The 21,382-nt window shown below is 33.5% G+C and overlaps 1 protein-coding gene across 3 annotated transcripts; it reads left to right on the top strand.

Annotated features, from left to right (window-relative positions):
- LOC18773335 (probable LRR receptor-like serine/threonine-protein kinase At1g06840) lies at window positions 3,096-12,108 on the top strand. Of its 3 annotated transcripts, none has more exons than XM_007206378.2 (21): window positions 3,096-3,448; window positions 3,880-4,072; window positions 4,488-4,638; window positions 5,099-5,170; window positions 5,354-5,425; window positions 5,679-5,822; window positions 5,926-5,997; window positions 6,164-6,235; window positions 6,452-6,526; window positions 7,008-7,076; window positions 7,220-7,288; window positions 7,456-7,527; window positions 7,752-7,838; window positions 8,103-8,171; window positions 8,264-8,760; window positions 9,027-9,185; window positions 9,611-9,894; window positions 10,468-10,519; window positions 10,714-10,964; window positions 11,077-11,211; window positions 11,419-12,108. In XM_007206378.2, the coding sequence occupies exons 2-21, from the start codon at window positions 3,964-3,966 to the stop codon at window positions 11,764-11,766; spliced, it is 2,859 nt and encodes a 952-aa protein (XP_007206440.1). In that variant the 5' UTR covers window positions 3,096-3,448; window positions 3,880-3,963; the 3' UTR covers window positions 11,767-12,108. The 3 variants fall into 3 exon arrangements, with proteins under 3 accessions (XP_007206440.1, XP_020421979.1, XP_020421980.1); XM_020566390.1 differs by lacking the exon at window positions 3,096-3,448 and adding an exon at window positions 3,496-3,730; XM_020566391.1 differs by lacking the exon at window positions 3,096-3,448 and adding an exon at window positions 3,510-3,585.

The raw sequence follows: 21,382 nt of genomic DNA, 5'->3' as shown, positions 1-21,382 counted from the left end.
TCCCTCCTCTATTAGAGAGTTGGTACACAAGTTGGTATCTAAAGTTGGTCTCCCTAGCATCACCCTTTTTTTTTTAATCGAAAAATTTGACTGCTTTCAGTTATTTTCATCCCAAAGCAGTGCGACATGTCATATACGTTAATGTTTCTTCTAATTTTACTTGTAACAAGATACTATCTATTAACTCATTTATAAAAGTGTGAGCTCTTTAGGGTCTTACATTTTGTTCCGAATATTGGATGTAAAGATATTTTAGTTTGCTTAGTGATTTGCGAGTGATTACATGTATGTATATGAAAGTTAAAGATTATTTTAAAGTTTGCACATGATGAGATAAATTCAAGTTTACCTTAAAATTTTGTACTCAATAAAAAATTGCACAATAGACGACAATGGGGTTTAGCCACAATGGTTGAGCGGCAACTTTCCCTCTACCTGTAATTGTCATCTGAGTTCGAGCACATGAGACGGTATCTTTCAAAATGCCACCTCATGTATATTACCCCATCCCCCTCCCAACGATTGACAAAAAATGAAAAAAAAAAAATTGCATAAAAAACGTACGTTACGTGTTCAATCAACCACTCGTGAGCATTAAAACACTCATTATTCACTTCATACATACCTATGCTTTTGTGGGTATGTACTGGCTTCAAAGTGTATCATAAAATCTTGTACATGTGAAAGTGATTCTAGTGAAGATTTTCTTGTTTATCCCAAAAAGATATAGATACTATGAAAGATATCTACAAACTTTAAAAAGTGCATCGCATGAATGAGTATGCAAAGGAGCTTTTGCCGGGTGAGCAAACAAATGCATATGGACGGGTGCTCCAAAAATTGAAGTGACTCTTGAAGATGATGGTTTGGTTTGGCATGTGTTACGGGATTTGCAAATTAATTAGCTGCAACTTGTGGTGGCAAAACCTACAGAGGTTGGTCCCTCCTTTCTTGGTGATGCATATTGCTGAACCAAATTTGTGGACTAAATTTAAACCTACTTTTCTAGTTTTTATTGATTTATTTAATTTTTCCAAAAAGAAACGCAATATCATAGTCACCATGTCTATCATTAGAAAGGTAGGTCCTTGGTGCTAAAAGGGCAATTTGCCAGCCTCCCAATTAGTTTTAGCAACCTAATAAATGTTTAAGAGCATCTCCAAAGGAGATGTTAAATATAAAATATTAAATTTAAATTTAATGATTGATGTGACAATTTGACATTTATACAGTTTTATACTCCATCCCGATATGTCAAATAAATAATTATTGTAACAGTCAAATTATTCAAGATAAATAAGAAAAAAATAATAAATAAAAATAACAGCCATCTATCTTTAAAAAATAATAAAATATTTATTTGATATCTTGCTTTTGAGATGTCAAAAGTAACGGTTGAACCTCCAGTCTTCATTTCACATCAGCTTTGACAATTCGGTTAGAATGATGTGAGATGTTATTTCTAGCCGTTAAATGTCTATATGACACTTTGAACACATCGGTTTGAGATATTCTAAATAGTTGTATAGTTTGGGCATGCAATAGTCTTCTTTTTTCTTTTTCTTTAGTTTCCTTGTGATTAGTTCAGGACGCGACTTTTTATAAAATTACGCTTTTGTTCCTGACTTTCACGTTGATTTTTGGATGTTTTCATCCTCTCCTCTGTGTACTCTTATAATAAAGCATTTTTACCAAAAAAAAAAAGAAAAAGTTATATAGTACATGTTGTTCCGGTTCATTGGGACATCGATTTAATGAAAAACCTAGGGCTGTAAAATGGGCCTTACCCACCACGCATATGGGTTAGCCCAGCCCACCCAAATTATTGAACCAGCCCAATGAGCTTAACCCCAAATTGACAGGCTATGTTTTGTTGTTCCAAATCCAAGTCATTCTCTTCTTCTCATATGTAAAAGCCGGCCACGGAAGTCAAAATAATAATGTTTTAATAGCTACACATAATCACACAAGGTTGAAATTTGAACTCGATTCAAGGGTGACCTTAGAGGAGAGTAATTATTAAGAAGGTAGTGGTTGAAATTATAAACAAAAATAGGGAAAAATATCATACGCGTGTTAGACATATTTATCATGTCAGGACGTCTCTTTGTCCGTAAGTTTGAATCTTCTTCTTATAAGGTGATTTAAACTATTGCTTGCAAGAAAAAACATTAGTATATGCATTCATGGTTTGCTTGTTTTGCATTCAACAAGTTGCACCACAGTCAAATGATTAGGTAAGCATTGAGAATCAGATGTTAATATTCCTTGTTTAAAGCTAGGAGAGTTCCATTTAACTCTTATCTCATTGTAATTATCTGTAAGTTGAAGTCCAAAATCCAAATCTATTTAATTGAACAGTGCTCTGCTCAGCCTTGATGCTTTTGTTTGTAACTTTATATCTTTCAGTTCATTGGTGTAGTTATTGAAAATGCTGATGGAGTTGGCCAAAATTACAATACAACCAAACTTGATGGGTAAAAATTTAAATTCCTGTCATCCATAATTATATAATTGGCCCTGAAATTATGTGTTTGACTTTCTGTACCCCTGGCCTTCGCTTTCAGTTCTGCCGTTTGCTTTCAATACACATGGCATGACGAAACATGGATTAATATGTGTTCCCACTTGCCATATATTTGATTGATGCTTGCACTATTAATAATTAAAGTCCAAGTGTTTAACCAATATCTTAAGTAAATTGAAAACTACTTAACAGTTTAATTTGAAAACATATTATATGTTGCATTTCTTTATCTCTCATCTCTCATTTCCCATTTCCTTCTCCTTCTTCTCCAATACGGAATCAAAATTGCACGACAACTATGAATGTGACTGCCGGTTGATCGGCTATAACCGGTAATGCTCATCGCAATGTGGACAAATTATGTATGAAATACAAGTTCGTAAATAAATACTGTATTTTATAAGTTTTTTTTTTTTAAAGAGTTTGATTCTCTTCTATTATAGGCGGAAAATGAAGGAAATACTTCATGACAATTTAAATTCAACGCGTGCATAAAAAACAACCTGGAACCACCGACATTAAAAAAAAGAAGTAATGCTTTTAATTCAGCTCTATCAGACCAAATATTAAATGGACGCAAAACCTCTGTCTCTCTCTTTCTCCCGCTCACTGGGCAGTGGTAGTTGGCCATACCCATAGTCTCAAACGTCATCCGTTTTTTTGGCTTGGTGAATGCCTCCACTCAACAATTACAAACTCTCTCAACAACAGCCTACCCTCAAATACTAGAAAGTCAATACAGCCAAACCCAACACCAGAACCCCTTTTCGGTTATATTTTTTATATGCAAATTTAATTCCAAATTGTAAAATAAAAAACAGAGCAAAAGAAAAGGATGGGTGAAATCATCATCAACATCAGTCATCTATGCAGCATTAGTTATGGCGACCTGGTCAGAAAAATACCAAACCCAAGCGCAAGGTCCATTTTTTTTTTTTTTTAATGTTTCATGTTATAAATCTTCTCATAGTTGGTATATTCAAATTCAAGTTTCAACCCAAGCTTATCTCTTTTTTTGCATCATTCTTTTTAAGTTTCAAGATTTCAGTTTGTCCAAAGTATGAATATCTCCTAATTTCTTTGTTCTTATTCAACTTATTCTTGTATGAGTTACTGGCAATTGGGTTTCTTTATTTCGTCTCAAGCCGTCTGCCATATGAATTTTCATATTTTGGTTTGAAGTGGTTGGAGCTTGTTGCTTTGGTATTGATTTGTTTGAGGACTTGAAAATTCTGTTCATTTATAGTGTTGAAGCTGTGCTTTCCCTTTGTTTCCTTCGTTAAACACACCATTTCCATCTTTTGGGTTTGCCCTCTAATTCAATTTTCAAACTTTGTGCTTGGTGCTATCAGGAGGACTATTCGAATTCTGCATGAATTTCTACCTTTGTGCTATAAAGGGTGAATAAGAATTGTAGTGATTTTTACAGTCTCGGGATGTATCAGTCAAGAGTTTGGACATATGCAGCTGTTTTCGCCACGTGCTTGTGCTGGTTTTCGCTACGAGCCTTAGCACAAAACCCTAATATTACTCACCCTGCAGAAGGTGATTTTGCTTATGTTTTGTGAAGCTTTTAATTTCTAAGCTCCCCAGCAGATTTCTTCAGAAATTCTATTAGAGGGAATGCTTGAGTACAGTTATTATGGTGTGAGTGCGTTGTAGAATTTTTTCCAATCAGGAGTCTGAGTTGCCTTATGTGCTTACACAGTAACTTCAATTGACAAATGAAGTGACCTGTTTCAAGTTTTCTTTCTTCTAGAGGGATTGATGTCTATGTCCAGTTCCAGTAAATACATGCACTCCAAGAATGATTTTGTGATTTTGACTCATTTGTGATATATGGAATGATTTTTGACATTGCCTTGTTTATGATTTGTATATCCTTATAGTTGGTCTTTTTAAATTTAATTTATTTGGTTGTGTTAATCAAGTAATGATTATCGTTTGTGTTAATTTACAGTGACGGCGTTGAAGGCCATCAAGGGAAGTTTGGTTGATCCCAACAAGAATCTGAGCAATTGGAATCGAGGAGACCCATGTACTGCCAACTGGACAGGAGTTTTTTGCTACAACACATCATTATCTGATGGCTATCTTCATGTTCAAGAATTGTATGATTCAATCTTTCTGATTCTTGTCTATACCTTGTAGCATCAGCGACTGAATGGAGATATCCTCTTTCTTTTGGTTTTCTTGTTTCTTTCTTTCCCCCATTTGTGGAGAGATTTTTTTGTCCATCTCTCAGGTTCCAAGTGCGTTTTTGCAGTTTACTATTTAAGAGATGGGGTCATGGTCCTTTTAGCCTTTTACTATGGAAGAAGTCATGGGACATGGGTTATCCAATTATGAACTTCGTAGACATATCTTAATGAAATTAAAAAAAAGGCTGTCAATTTTATCTTTCTTTCGTTTTGAAAATCAATCACTAGCCATCTAAGGTTTACAGAATTAAGTAGTGCTGAATGTCTTGAATTACATGAATAGTATGTATTGTTATCACTCAAAACATGTTAAACTTTTAAACTTCAAGTAAACTGGTCTATAATGACATGATTTCCTTCTTTACTGCAGGCAACTACTAAACATGAATCTGTCAGGAAGTTTATCACCAGAGCTTGGCCGCTTATCTTTTATGAAAATATTGTAAGGCGCAATTTACCTTGAAAGAAGCTTTACACTAATAAAAGGGAAAAGAATCTATAGTCTGATTTTAAATTCTTGGACAATCTTCACTCAATACTCTGGAAAATCTGTTACTCTCTTGCCTAACTTGATGGTGAATGATTTCTCTTTCCTCTGATGCATATTCCATCCATTCTGCTATAGGGATTTTATGTGGAATGAAATAACTGGAAGTATACCAAAGGAGATAGGCAACATTACATCCTTGGAACTCTTGTAAGTTAAGCTGTTTTGACTTTTTGGTAATATTGGGTAGATTGGATCACTGAGTCTACATTGTCATCCCATGGTAATGTTTTATGTTAATACTATTGGAAAGCACACATTAGTTTTAGAGTTCAAGTATTATATAAGTTTGGCACGTTGATTTGAATCAATTAATCAAAGTATTAATTCCTCAATTTTCGATAACTTGTTATTGCTAAATGGCTTAACTTTTCATTCTACATCTAATATTCTGTGTTTACAGGCTCCTGAATGGAAACCAATTATCAGGTCCCTTGCCTGACGAGCTTGGTTATCTTCCGAACTTGGACAGAATACAAATTGACCAGAACAATATTTCAGGATCATTACCTAAATCATTTGCAAATTTAAACAAGACAAAGCACTTGTGAGGGTCTTTCTTGTGTTGCTTTAGCATAAAAAGTGTAATATTATCTTGTGTTTGTTATACTTCTCACTTTCTTATGATTTCTTTTTTCCCTTTTGAGCAGTCACATGAACAACAATTCAATTAGTGGACAAATTCCACATGAGCTTTCAAGATTACCGAGTCTTGTCCACTTGTAAGTAGGATACTGGCTATATTCATGTGCTTAATTGTGGCCATTATTTGCACAGAATGAGTCCAATCAGAATATTCATATTGGTCCATCAGTATCATTTTACCTTCTTCAATTGTGTTTCTGTATGGCCATCCTTTGTTAAATAAATGCATCTGACTCTATGCAGCCTGCTTGACAACAACAACTTATATGGGTATCTTCCGCAGGAGTTCTCCGAGCTGCCAAACTTATTAATACTGTATGCTTTCTTACTTGTAATTTTGGGACATAGTCGTTCCTTTAATTGTGTTTCTATAGTCTATCCTTACCTTTAATTTGGTGATATATTCCTTTCCTTTCTTGAATTTCTGTATTGTTGGTGAATAATTCTCTAGAATTTCCTTTCTACAACATAATATTAGGGATATAATCCCATGCCAAGTTTCTTATCCCTATCATCTTCTATGTTTTGCAGTCAACTTGACAACAACAACTTTGATGGGACTACGATTCCAGATTCTTATAGCAAGATGTCTAAACTGTTGAAGTTGTAAGTGCTCCTTCTGATCCTATGTCTGTAAGTAGGTTTAAAGGTAAAAATGTGTACTTAAGTGCTTGCATCTCTATTTATTTATACATCAGATTCAGATGTAATCCCTGAAAGATTTGGGATTACTTTTCTTTAAATATATTGGAGTGTAGGAATAGTAAGAAACAAAGATAATTGTAGTTTTCTTGGGAAACCCAACTTTCCAACCTTTGCACAGGGAACATAAGTATGAGCAGTAGTAAAAGCGGACATAAAGTTGCTCGACCTATTGGGTGGCATGACTGAGTTATAGGAACATAGAGTCAATTAGTATTTTTTTATACATTAAGGAATCTAAATGATTGCCCTGTTGTTGTCTGATGCTTATATCACATTAGGTGATCTACCCTGGTTGTTTGGAATGACAATCAAGAAATATGCTATTTAGCATGATTAATCATGTCAATATTGAGTATCTTTGTGTTTTGGTTGTTTCTTTCAGGAGTCTGAGGGGCTGCAACTTACATGGGCCCATCCCTGATTTGAGTGGGATACCAAACCTTGGTTATATGTAAGTTCATTCAAGAGGTTTCACTTCATACCCCATTTCTTGTAGTGATTTGCTGCCTCTTTTAATCATCAGTAGAATATAATATGCAGTATATTTGGACAGTATATTAATTAATTCATTATCTTATTCATACAAATTTTCAGAGACCTAAGTTCAAATCAGCTAAATGGATCCTTACCTTCGGGTAAACTTTCTGATGAAATCACAACGATGTAAGACTCTATCTTGCAAATGATATGCCATATGCATTCTTTTTTGGCATTTAGTATCATTTTATAAATTTTCCTCTAGAAAGCTTTGTTGAGCTTTGGAGAATCATATACTAAATTCTTAAAGGATTATATGGATTTTTAATATTTAATATGAACCATTTCTGCAGCAATTTATCCAACAACAATCTTACTGGAAGAATTCCTGCCAACTTTTCGGGTCTTCCTCATCTTCAAAAATTGTGAGCAATTTTAAACTGTTGTTTCCTTGTTTTGCTTCATTTTGATGATTCAGTGACATTGTTGACAAATCGATATTTAGCTAAAATTCGAGATTCCATCGATCTTATTTTGTCAATAGTAAGAATCTTAAGTTATTTTACTTATGATGCTATTAAATGTTATAGCAGTGCCAATAATAAAAACTATGTTATGAAATAAAGTGAGAATTTTTTCCTCATGGCAGGTCTATAGCAAACAATTCACTAGATGGTTCTGTTCCAGCAACCCTTTGGCAAACTAGGACACTCAACGCAACAGAAAGACTGATCTTGTAAGAACTGGAGTGAGAAAATTGTTACTTCTGTTGGTTAAGAGTGAAAGTGTGTGTGTGTGTGTGTGTGTGTGTGTGTGTGTGTACATGTCGCACTTGTGAATTTACACTCTCTAGAATTAACTAGTCTGTGTTTATAAAGATTGATTCCATTTCTTTTGGTGGTCAAAGAGTGTACTTTAACCTTGCCTTTGCTTGAATTTAAGTTTTATAGCATCTTTTGAAAATTTGTTAAGAGGTGGAGCGTGGCTTCTGATATTGTAGGGAGTTGCAGAACAATAACCTTGCAAATATATCTGGCAGTACTGAAGTTCCGCAAAATGTCACTGTCTGGTTTGCTTCTGAACTTTGTTTCTATTTTAAATACATAAGTGCAAGTTATGAAATGCTTCATCGAACTTTCACTCTTGACTATTGTTGTTCAGGCTTCGGGGAAATCCGCTTTGCTCAAATGCCAACCTTAATAAGTTCTGTGGATCAGAAAGTGATGACAAAAATAGCAGTCAGGGTTCAACTAACTCCACCGCTAGCTGTATGAGTCAAGCATGTCCACCTCCTTATGAATATCTTCCTGTAGTTTGTTTCTGCGCTGTTCCTCTACCTGTTGAATATCGGTTGAAAAGTCCTGGATTCTCAGATTTTCGTCCATACAAAAGTACATTTGAGGAGTATATTACTTCTGGTCTGGACTTATCTCTTGATCAGCTGGACCTTACTTCATTTGTATGGGAAAAGGGACCTCGACTGAGAATGTATCTGAAGCTTTTTCCTGTATATGTTAATGACAGTAGTTCCCATACTTTCAATAAAAGTGAAGTTCAAAGAATCATGGGCATGTTCACATCATGGAAAATTCCTGACAGTGATGTATTTGGACCTTATGAACTTATCAACTTCATTCTACTGGATCCTTATAAGAATGGTTTGTCTCAAAAACCTTATTATTTATGTTTTTTTTCCCTGTACATCTTTGTCAGTGTTAATGCTTATTAAACTGCATATCAATTAATACGTATTATCCTTTAGCTGGTTGAACAATTGAGTGCTTTACTTCTGATTTATAAAAACATAGTTCTAGGAGGCCTACTATGCACCAGTCAATTTACCTCTTTTCATTCATGTATCTATGATATGAAATTGATTGATAATTTTGATTTGTTGATCTCATGGCTCTTATTGATGTCACAGTGGTTGCCACCTCTACAAAGTCTGGTCTAAGCAAGGGCGCTTTGGCTGGCATAATATTAGGGACTATTGCTGGCGCCGTTACACTATCTGCATTTGTTTCTCTTCTTATATTGAGAAAGCATCTGAGGGACCGCCACACAATTTCAAGAAGACGTCATAGTGAGTATCTTACTAACATAAGGAGAAAGGTTACTTGTATAAATGATCATTGCCATAATGCTTCTCCCAAGATTTAGGAATCCTGAGAAGCCCCAAGTGCCCCATGAAATTCTTGAGAGAAGCCACTTTGAAGCTGACCGCTGATTGATACCTCAATTCTGTCATTTGGTTACAGTGGCTGGACTAATCTATGACTTTTGAATCTTTAGATGACACACCTGAATGTCTATAGGAAAGGACATGCATAAATGTTTTCTTATGTTCAGTTGATGTCGTTCTTGTCTCCTAGAATTTTACTCAAATCTGTAAAAAATTGGAAGTTATGAACCCAAACAAGGATCTTTATTTCATTAAATTGTAACAAGATTGGGTAGTCTTTCTCTATTTAATTTAATTTTTAACATTGTGCCTCTATTTATGTGCAGCATCCAAGAGCTCTGTAAAAATTGATGGTGTCAAGTCTTTCTCTTATGGAGAAATGGCCATGGCTACAAACAATTTTAACAGCTCTGCTCAAGTTGGCCAAGGAGGTTATGGAAAGGTTTATAAAGGCATCCTGGCTGATGGCACTGTTGTGGCCATTAAACGTGCACAAGAGGGATCATTACAGGGTGAGAAGGAGTTCCTAACAGAAATAGAATTATTATCACCCTTACATCACAGGAACCTAGTATCCTTAGTTGGGTATTGTGATGAAGAAGGGGAACAGGTACTTTTGCTTATCCTTTCTGAATGTAATTCTGCTACATTTTCTTCAGAAGATTTCTTCCACCAAATGAAAAAAAAAGCATAAATTATCTGCGTGTTTGTTTGTCTATCAAATTTCATCTGTAACTTGATCAATAATAAACTGCATCAGGAAGTAATTTCCTTTTACGTAGGAAACGGATGCTATGTAAACAAATATTTTGGAAAGCTATAGAAGAGCCAGGAAATGAATCCATAAAATCATACTATATATAGTACATGTTCAATAATGGAAAAAAGAAGAAAGAAATCAAAGTCAATCAAGAAGCAGAACATACGAGATGGAGGCACTTGATGATGGAGGAGCATATATTGTTTTGCTTTACTTGATCAGTTTACTCCTCAAGTTAAGGCTCTATTCATTTTCAAAATGCGCCAAAAACTTTACATGCATCTTTGTTTTTTAAAAAAAATATTTCATTTCACATGAGAATTATTCGGCACATTAGTTCCTCTTCTTGCTCCATTTTGTTATGTAGGAACCATTAATTTTCATTTGGGAAAAGCTTGACGTGTATTTTTTTTGTGCATGCAGATGTTGGTTTATGAGTTCATGTCCAATGGCACTCTAAGGGATCACCTTTCTGGTAAACCTAATATTCTTCTCTTCACTGTCTTTGGTTCTTACTTCATCTCTTACTGGGCAGTAATTTAATATTCGTAAATGTTTGGCTAAGAATTTACAATAGGGATTTTGGTTTTGATTTTAACAAGATAAGGAATTCTAAATTGAACATGCCATTCGACAAGCTATAACATATAATTGATACTTGTGTCACAGTTAGGTCTAAAGAACCGCTGGGTTTTGAAATGAGATTAAGAATTGCCCTGGGATCAGCCAAGGGCATCCTGTACCTCCATACTGAAGCCAACCCTCCGATATTTCATCGAGACATCAAGGCAAGCAATATACTGTTGGACTCTAAGTTTATTGCAAAGGTTGCTGATTTTGGACTTTCCCGACTTGCTCCGGTTCCAGATCTTGAAGGGGCTGTGCCTGCTCATATATCCACAGTAGTGAAGGGGACACCGGTAAGACTCAGAAAGATTCCACTTACGTAATTTCAAGCAATGCAAATTAGTCACTGCAGAGGATGATAGGGAAGGTGATAGACTGCTCTTATTCTTTGAATTGATTTTGCAGGGTTACCTTGATCCAGAGTACTTCTTAACCCATAAACTAACAGACAAGAGTGATGTTTATAGCCTTGGTGTTGTGTTTCTGGAGCTCTTAACAGGGATGCAGCCAATCTCACATGGCAAGAACATTGTTCGAGAGGTAACTCCTCGAACCTTACAGGCGGTGTGTTTTGAATAAGCATATATGTCTACCATAATTCTGTGCTTTGTATGTAACAACACAGATTCCTTTTTAATCACTTTAAGACCACTTTAACTTGTAGTTCACGTTATTTGATCCATTTAATAGACTAGCTACACAGATTTTGATGTTCATTTTAAAGTTACAAGTTTTCTTGCACTTCAGGTAAATATTGCATTCCAATCTGGTATGATCTTCTCAGTAATTGATGGAAGAATGGGCTCTTATCCTTCCGAGTGTGTGGAAAAGTTTCTGAGTTTGGCTCTCAAGTGTTGCCAAGACGAGACAGATGCGAGACCCTCGATGGCAGAGGTTGTTCGAGAACTCGAAAATATATGGTTTATGATGCCAGAGTCCGACAGCAGAACAACAGAATCAGTGATGAGTAATAGTGGTGGAAAGGTAATGACTCCACCATCCTCATCCAATGCAGTAAAGCATCCTTATGTCTCTTCAGATGTCTCCGGCAGTGACCTTGTTAGCGGGGTTGTGCCGACAATCACGCCAAGATAGGAACCGTAGGGAGAACTATAGCCTCCCGTTGTTATATTATTCTGGAAAATTCAAAATTCAATTGACATTTTTGTATTTGTACAGCCTTTCTTATTACAGCTGATTTTGTAAAGATGAGGGAGGGGTAGAGGAGTCTTGGGAGTACATGTTTTGATCCTTTTGTTGTAAAACTAGTAAACTTTAACAATCAAAACAATCAAAGACTCAGGCCAAAATAACTCTCCATCTTCTTTGCTTTTGTTGATTTGATTTGCACTTTGGTGCTTTTCTTAGCCCTTCAATCATTGCATGGCAAATATTTTGTAATGGAAAAGTCCATGAATGAATTTATTCTAGATCCCAGCAATAAGTGAGCAGCTCATTTTAGAAATTGAAATTTCTTTCTTATAGAGTAGAAGATAATCTAGTGGAGAATTATGCATTTTCTCAAGTATAAACTAAAAATATTTACTTTGTTCAAAATCGGTATCACACATGGACGATTTATGCACGTAGCCATATTTAAACTGAAGACCCGTTTTTTCTTTGTTTTATACAAGTGGTATTAGAAGAGGAGGATTGGAACACAAGACTTCGTGTCATGTGCATAGATAACTGTTCTTAACCACTTGAGCTACAAACCCTTTACAATCCAAGGCCTGTTTGATGACATTTTTGTGGTGCATAAAAGGTATGGCCCACCATGATGAATCGGAAGATGGTAAAATTTGACCCGAAACCTATGCATTGTTTTTAGGTTAAATTTAAGCCCTAGATAATATGAGTCGGGTCCAAGAAGCAACCCAAAACACTGATTTGGGCCAAGTCCATGGACCAGCCGACCCAAGGGCACATGATGTAAGCCTATACTCTATCGTCCCTTTTTGATTTTTTACTTTTCTAAAGTTATTACCCGTATAAGGATTTTAGCACATTCACGTTTACTAATGTATTATACACGTAGGCACGTATTTCCCATGTTTAAATACACGTAATTTTTACAAAAATTTCACTAAGACACAAAATTCACGTATTACTGAATAAAAATAATATATACTTTAAAAAAGAGGGTATAGGCCAAGTTTTCCCTAATTAAAATAGTATAGCCGTGCGGCTATACCGTTTTTGAATAAAAAATAGTATAGCCGGTCGGCTTTACCACTTTGACACGTGGGCTTAGGCCATGGGCGGGTCTATATATATAGTATAGCCGTCCGGCTATACAATTTTTTTGAATTCAAAACCTGTATGGCCATGCGGCTGTACCCGCTTTTCCTTATTTAAAAAAAATAGGCTTCACTCTTTTGACACGTGGCAACTAGGGGCTGGGAGCATCCCTTTTTTTTAAGATATACATAGTATAGCCGAAGGGCTATACTCTTTTTTATTTTAAATATTTTATAAATGTAAAATTTGTTTCTTCACTTTTGTTTTTTTGGCCTACTTTTTTAATTTGCTATACGTAATCAAGTAATATCTTAGCCTTTTTTAATCATTTTGCTTAGTAATTATATTTTAATTATTATTTAATGTAAAAAGATTGAAGAAAAAGAACAGTAATTAATTTCTACTTATCAAGTCTTTTGTGAAATCGTTTGGGTGTCTTAATTCAATTTCTCCATAGCCCAAGAGCCCTATCCATTACTATTATGCCATTACTTGAGTATCTATTGTCCCTTTTTGATTTTTTTACTTTTTCAAAGTTATTACCCATTTAAAGATTTTAGCACATTTACGTTTAATAATGTATTATACACATAGGCACGTATTTCTCATGTTTAAATACACGTAATTTTTACAAAAATTTCACTAAGACACACAAAATTCACGTATTATACACGTATTATTGAATAAAAATAATATATATTTTTAAAGAAAGGGTATATAAGTTTTCCCTAATTGTTTTTTTAAAAAAAAATAGTATAGCCACGCGGCTATACTCGTAATAAGTGATTTTATCATAGGTTACCAAACGGGCTGAGCTTCCCAAATTTTTTTAAAAATCACTTATTACCCCAAATAAGCAATGCCAAACGGGTACTTAGTATTCCACAATTAGATTTTATATAACATATGCACTAAGTATTTGTAATTAGTGCTTGTGACTTATAGGTATATTGTAAATGATGGTATTCAATCTCTTGTCTTGTAAGCCTTTAAATAGGTAGTTCTACCAAAGATTAAGGGAAGAATAAACTTGGTGAAACTTTATCTTTAGCATATCATTTCTCTCTACATTTTCTCCATTTAGTTTTATAACACGTTATCAACACGACTGCTCAATATTTTCTCTTTTCTTATACCACAATGATATGTACAACTTAGACGATGCAGTTGCGCATCTATAAAATACCAGTGTACAATGTGGGTATCATATATACATATTTTTATTCGTTTCATGATATGTTTCATGCTATAGTTTACTATGTTAAATTTTGTTTGGCTAACCCTTGTGCAGATCATATAATTAGCATAGATCATATTGAAGTTTTTTTTTTTTTTCTCTTTAATTTCTTTTATTGAAAATATAAGAAACTCAATGATGGCGTTCACTTTATGAATCATGTATCTGACATGATATAGCCAAGAGTTATTGTTATTATTATTATTTTTTAATATTTACGCACGTTTCCTACAATGCTTGTTTAATTGTTTTTTCTTTTTCTTTTGTCCTTTCATACTAATGGAAATTATGTGGCAATTACAATATAAATAACAAAGATATGATGGCCTATTAGTTTACCTGTTTGCTTGTGTGATTAATCAACAAAATCGATTGCATGTTATTATTTGTTGACATTATAAATAAATGTATTGATTTATTTTTATCCTTTATGCATATTTTATTTAATTGTTTTGTTTACCAATTTTAAGCATGTTTTTAATTCATTACAATATGTTACGATGAGTTTGTATTATACAAAAGATCAGGGCTCGAAGTTCCTCGATCCTCATCATATAACTAGATTAGTACCTCGAGTCCTTTTGCTTGAATCAGTACCTGAAATTCTTTGATTCCAAATAATTGAGGGGGTGAAGTTCCGTGAATTTAAAAAGCGCATAAGGACATGAAACTTCTTGATTTTGTATTAATCAAAATCAGAATTCTATGAGGCCTACATGTGTCAAGAACCCGAACCAGAAGTTTCGAGTGCATATACATCCATTTGAGTATGAAGTTCAAAGCACAAGTATTAATTCAAATTATTTAGATCTACGTATTAGAACGTGCAGTTTCGAATATATGTTGATATGAACCTGAAGTTCATAGTTTTTCATGGATCCTAATACTGTATGTGAACATGAAGTTCATTATTTATTTGTGCCTATATGAACCTGAATTGGTTGGAAATCCAATTCTTAAACTTGTAGTTTTATCTACATACTGAATTCACATTAATATTGGATTATCTTGGAATTTCATAGTCTTTAATTTATTTATTTTATTCGTCATTTATTCCACTTTACTCATTTTATTTTATTTATGTTGGGTTATTAGTTAATTTCGTTTTACAATGGTAATGTTTTGTATTACCGCCCCAATAGTGACAGTCAGAGGCGTCTGATAGGTATATTTTATATTATATATTTTACCTCATTCTTAGTAAATTTTGGTTAATATTTTGGAAGAATTTTGATACTTTGAATTATATTTATAATATAGGACTTTCGATTTCCTCTGGATCAAAACATAATCAAATGGACGAATTTTGGAGTAATTCTAATTGAAGAACGTTCGTGAGTCACTTAGCTTGATCATATCAAAATTTCAAATTTTTCTACAAAGCGGTTATTTTCTGGCAACAAAATAAAAGAGCAGTGCGCGGTACTGAAATAGTGACATTTTGGGTTTTTATTGCGTTTTTGGAGCCCAAGATGACCTCGGATTAGTTCCTGGCCTTCTGGAGATGTGTTCAGAATATTTTTATCTTTAAAACAAGCTATATTGGGCCAGATTTGGAGGCGATTTGAGGCCAAAACATGGCTGGGCAGATTTCGGGCAGCTTCTCCTAATCCAATTTGGACTTCATCTCCTAGTATTATTTTATTTTAACTTAGTTTCCTTGTGGGGATTGGGCAGCTAGGTTTTAGGAAGTATTTAAGTTGGTTTTCACAACAATTTTAGGACTTCTTTTTGACTTTTGAACGTGACATTGTGGAGAGCAATTGCTAGGGTTTTGGGTTTTCGCAACTTTAAGGTGTTTTCGTTCTTTTCTTCTTAATGATATTTTCTTGGATTTCAGTTATGAGTATGCGTAACTAATCCTCTTTTGCTAGGGTGAAGCCTTGAACCTTAGTATGAATATGTGATTTTTATTTAATTGCTTATGATGAGTGCATGCCTACTTTGAACTGTTAATCACTGTTTTAAACTATCGAATTGTCTTAATGCTTGATCACCATTAGGATCTTTAGAAAAGTAATTAGATGCAATTTTGGTCGGAAGGTTCCCTAAAATTGATGCTAGCTTTTTGTGATTAATAATTTTAATTTCACTTAAGATGAACACCACGTCTTAAGGGTTGCATGGTTTTTCAAAGGGTTTTCACAAAACTTAATGAGTCTTTCATGTTCAGATTTGATCCGAACGTCCGGACGGGTTGCATGTTGGATATATGTTCTGTGTTGGAGGTTCCAAGTAGAATATACATTAGGAAAACCTAACCTTCAAAGTGGCATGTGCAAATCATAAGTAATTAGTAAAAGTTCATAGAATTGCTAGGTGATGGTGAAACCCTAGTGCTTTTATAAATTGGTATTTAAAACTTTTTCCTTCAGTCGTAATTGTTTTTGTTTATTTGTTTGTATCAACCAAATTCATAATCATCTTTCTTAACCTTTTATTTTAAGTAGTTATTTGAAAATTGTTTTTACTTAAACTGCTAATTAGTCCTTGAGGAGAATGACCTTGCATGAGCATCTATACTACAATAGCCTTGTATTCTTGCAAGTATTTTATGTGATTTTAACCCTGTTTGCACAGGTACTAAAAATCCTATCAGCGTCTATTGGAAAAACTTCCTACTTTCTTTTGTGGGTAGGAAGTTTATGATGTCATGAACCAGAAGTTCATGAGGCCTCAATATTACACAACTATTACAGTAGTTGAAGATTATGATGTCATGAACCAGAAGTTCATTGATCGGATAACTTTTATGTTGTGGCATGACTATCTTGGCAATCCATGTTCTACAATGATACATAAGATTTTTATAAATTTGTAAGGACATCGTTTAAAGACTCAAACTATTGTCTTGTCCAACAAATATCATTACACAGAATGCTCATAAATAAAAGCTGTCAAAAGATCATCTCAGTCAAAAATTGACTTTGAGCCCTTTTTCCTTAAATAATTCAAAGGGATATTTGTGAGCCTATACAACATTTAAGTATGGATCACTTCACCAGTTTTATTGAATGTGCCTACTAAAATGGTCACATATTTTTCTCTTGTCAAGACACTTACAAGCACAACTCTCACATTATCCAATCCAGTCAATTTGACTTGATAATGATGATGAGTTTATTTTTCTAAAGTTTGAGACAATTTTCCCGCCGTTAGGGGGAGTATTGGCAGTTCCTAAAGGACGTCATGAAATAGTGTTGAATTGGTCCGCTTTTGTCTCATCAAAGGATAATGCATATATAAGTTATACGTATGCTAACATGGATTGATATTCTCGTATCACAAACCATTAACATGGTGACTATATATATGATGCATACTTAGAGCATGACAGAAATATAGGTTCTAAAGACTTAACTCTCAGAAGTGGAGATTATTTGCCCTATAAAAAATAACGCTCTATAAGAGGTTATGATCCACATATTCTAAATAATTCATCATAAAAAAGATGTTTGTCCCATAAGTGACAACATAAGCCCTTAAAGAGGCATTAGTACCCGAAAGCAATGAGATGCTTATAAATTATGCATGCGGATGCACATGAGAATTGTGGGATCACAAATTGATGATACATTTGGTTTATTAGTAGCCACTACAATCATCAAGGGCTATGATTATATTAAATTTCGCCTTATGAATGTCGACAAGTTAAGTGATTGGCCAAAAATGAAAATAGGCAATTCCATTTATCACTAAATATGAAAGGTTGGATATTGAACCTATAACTCAAACACCAAATTACAAATGTTAAGTATGAAGGTTATGGATTGGTGTTTGTGAAGTGAAATAAGATCACTAATATGACATAAGGTTTCCTGGTAGAGACATGGTTTTAGTCTCCCATCTCATCGTAGATGCATCTACGTTTCTATAAGTACATTTGTTATTTTAACGCAAAACTTATAGGATGTGTTAAATGCGTATTTATTTAGATTGTATGGTACATGGAGATCCTCAAAGCTCATGAAACATTTGAGATATATCGCATGAAGCAACCCCTTGAAGGATATAAAGTACCACGATATTCTTAATTAAGAGCTAACACTAAGAGTTTGAGCATTTTGAATTCAAATTTGATATTGTTGTAACATATTCTAATTATTAGATTAGTTGTTGATGCTACTAAAGAGTTCAATAATTTGAAAAGTTAAAAACAAGTCGAATAGTGTGATAAATGATTATGTATGAGGACAATGTTGCTTGTATTGCTCAAATAAGAGAAGGGTTCATCAAGGGTGACAGTTTCTGAAAAAAGTCAAGAGATTGGAGTCAAACAAATTTGTTCACAAGATAATATGGCGAACCTTTTTACCAAAACTTTTCCGAAATCTATATGCCATAGGTTATTGAAAATCAATGGGAGATATCAATCAGGGGGAGTATCCTAGTTCTACTACATACAACACATACGCGCGTTGTACTCTTTTCCCTTCGATTAAGTTCTTGTCCCACTGAATTTATCATAGCAAGGTTTTAACGAGACAACATAAGTGCATCCAACACCACATCAATGATTTAGAAGAAAGTTTCACTATTTTTGCCTTCGCTTCGGTTTTGTCCCACTGGGTTTTCCAAGCAAGGTTTTTAATGAGGGAACTATGTCATTATATGGTGGATATCCAACGGGGAGTGTTGTAAATGCATGAGTTGGTGGATGACCACCATACCTCTTAGTATTCCACCGTTAGATTTTATGTATCCTATGCACTAAGTATTTGTAATTAGTGCTTGTAACCTATAGGTATATTGTAAATGATGGTATTCAGTCTCCTCTCTTGTAAGCTTATAAATAGGTGGTTCTACCAAAGATTAAGGGAAGAATAAACATGGTGAAACTTTATCTTTAGCATATCACTTCTCTCTACATTTTCTCCCTCTAATTTTATAACATTAATTCTTATTTCTTTATATGTTACTGATTTCACAAATGACTTAATAAATAGTAAGTACTTGAAGTTCAATGGACGTCAAAAAAATAAATTATTTATTTACATTTGGGTGTCTTAATTAAATTTCTCCAGAGCCCGGCTATACTCAATTTTTTTTTAAAGCGGTTATACTCTATATATAGAAAGAGAGAGTGGGATCCTTTTTTCCCTAAATTTTTGTTTATCGATAAGAGTTGTTTAGACATTATCCATTATTATTAGGCCATTACTCGAGTCTTTGTTTTTCCCTTTTGAGTTTTTACTTCTATTACCCATATAAATAATTTAGCATTTTCACGTTTAATACTTGTATTATACACGTACGTATGTATTTTTCAGAATTCAGGTATTATACACATAATTTTTGTATATTATTGAATAAAAATAATATATATTTAAAAAAAATTTAAAAATAAAAAAATATATAGTGGTCGAATTTATTAGTTGTAATTTGCCAAAATATTGCCGAATAAAACATGCATGTATTTTATGCATATTTTTCCCATTATGTATTTTACTAACTGAAATAATGTGAGAGGCTAAGATTGTTTCTTACTTGTTGTAACAAAAATGCAAGATGGTGATTTTGCAAACTCTTTGCCAACTAGAACAACAATTTTAAACAAAGATTTATGGGTATAGTAGTAAGCGAGGTGGTAGCATTCTTCATGTAAAATGTTGTCTAAAATGTGAAACAATTACCAAGAACACTCAAACTCAGCATGCAATTCTCTACAACAAATAATGTGTGCAGTAACATAATTTAGTAGCACTCGAGAGAATGAGGTAGACCGAAGGCAAACATTTCCACACAAAAAGAAGAAGAAAAAAAATTCAACTCTCAAATTGATATACTATGAAATTTATCTCTCTTCACCATATGCTTTGGAGATATCGAAACTAGCAAATTAATATCTATAAAGTATAAACTTGCAACTGGAAAGGTCATTTTATTTTATTTTATTTTTAATAAATAGTATAGTTGTGCGGCTATACGCCTATTAAATATAATATTCTGAAAAGCGTATAACCGCGCGGCTATAATATTTTTGACACAGGAGCGCCAAGCGCAGGTGGGTCCTCTTTATTTTATTGTTAATAAATAGTATTTCCGTGCGGCTATCCCCAGGGTTTTTATTTTTAGAAGGAGTATAGCCAAAAGGCTATACTACGATTTTTTACTGTAAAAAAAAAATAGTATAGCCGCGCAGTTATACTATTTTTGACACATGGCAAAACAGGCACTATGAGGGTTTTTTAAATTTTTTTTTTTAAATTCTTAATAAATAGTATAGCTATGTGGCTATACTCGAATTTTTTATTATAAAAAGGGTATACCCGGGCGATTATACTATGATTTTACAATTTTAAAAAAAATAGTACATTTGCGCAGTTATACTGTTTTTGACATGTTGCGAAGCTGAAGCTAGACGTCAGGCGGGTCTTTTTAAAAAAAATTTATAAATTGTATAGCTGCACCCGCACGGCGATACCCCAAAGATAGAATATCTTTAAAGGTATAGACGTGCGGCTGTACTCTAAAATATAATATCTTAAAGGTATAGCCGTGCGGCTATACCCTTTAATTAGCATAATATGGATTTCTCTTTTTTAATTACTTTAATTAGTAGTTATGTTTTAGTTATTATGTACTTAATGAATGATTATTATTTACATATTTTGTTAAAACAAAAAATAGAAAATTTTAATTACTATTTATTAAGTAATATAATTCATGAAGTTAATTAAAATATTTAATACTAATTATTTACTAAAGAAAGAATAAGTAAAATAATTACTAATTTAAATAATTAAATAAAGCCATAATATTAATTAATTATTAAAATTAAAAGTTAAAAAAAATTAATTCACCTAAACATACTAAGCTCATATTTATTTATTTATTTTAAAACTTCTCCCAATGAAATGTCGTCGATAGATATATATATCCTGGCGAAATTTGACGTATTAGACCACTCCTAATGAATCAAAGCCAAATTCGAAGCTGAGCCTATAGCCATACCCATTAGCCCAACTCTCCAATATTAACTACACTTACCAAACCATCATAATGCTTTGTTTATAAATACCTGGAGTATGAATTTTCGATGTGGGATTTTCATAAAGGACACCTAAAAAGACAAGCCTATAGAGAAATTCATATTTTTATTATTGTGGCATATATTTAAGGAATATAGTCGCACGACTATACTCTATAAATAGAATATTTTAAAAGTTGCCGGCTATATTCTAAAAATAGAATATTTTAAAGGTCTAGCCGCGCGGCTATGTTCTATAAATC

Source organism: Prunus persica, chromosome G6 (genome assembly GCF_000346465.2).
Source record: "Prunus persica cultivar Lovell chromosome G6, Prunus_persica_NCBIv2, whole genome shotgun sequence".
Classification (NCBI taxonomy): domain Eukaryota; kingdom Viridiplantae; phylum Streptophyta; class Magnoliopsida; order Rosales; family Rosaceae; genus Prunus; species Prunus persica.
The sequence above is the reverse complement of the archived record's forward strand: the minus strand, read 5'-3'. Positions and strand labels throughout refer to the sequence as shown.

Coding starts and splice junctions, on each gene's coding strand:
- LOC18773335 (XM_007206378.2), top strand. CDS start 3,964: ATGTATCAGTCAAGAGTTTGGACATATGCAGCTGTTTTCGCCACGTGC. Junction 7,839..8,102: donor GCAACAGAAAGACTGATCTT/GTAAGAACTGGA, acceptor CTGATATTGTAG/GGAGTTGCAGAACAATAACC. Junction 9,895..10,467: donor GTGATGAAGAAGGGGAACAG/GTACTTTTGCTT, acceptor TTGTGCATGCAG/ATGTTGGTTTATGAGTTCAT.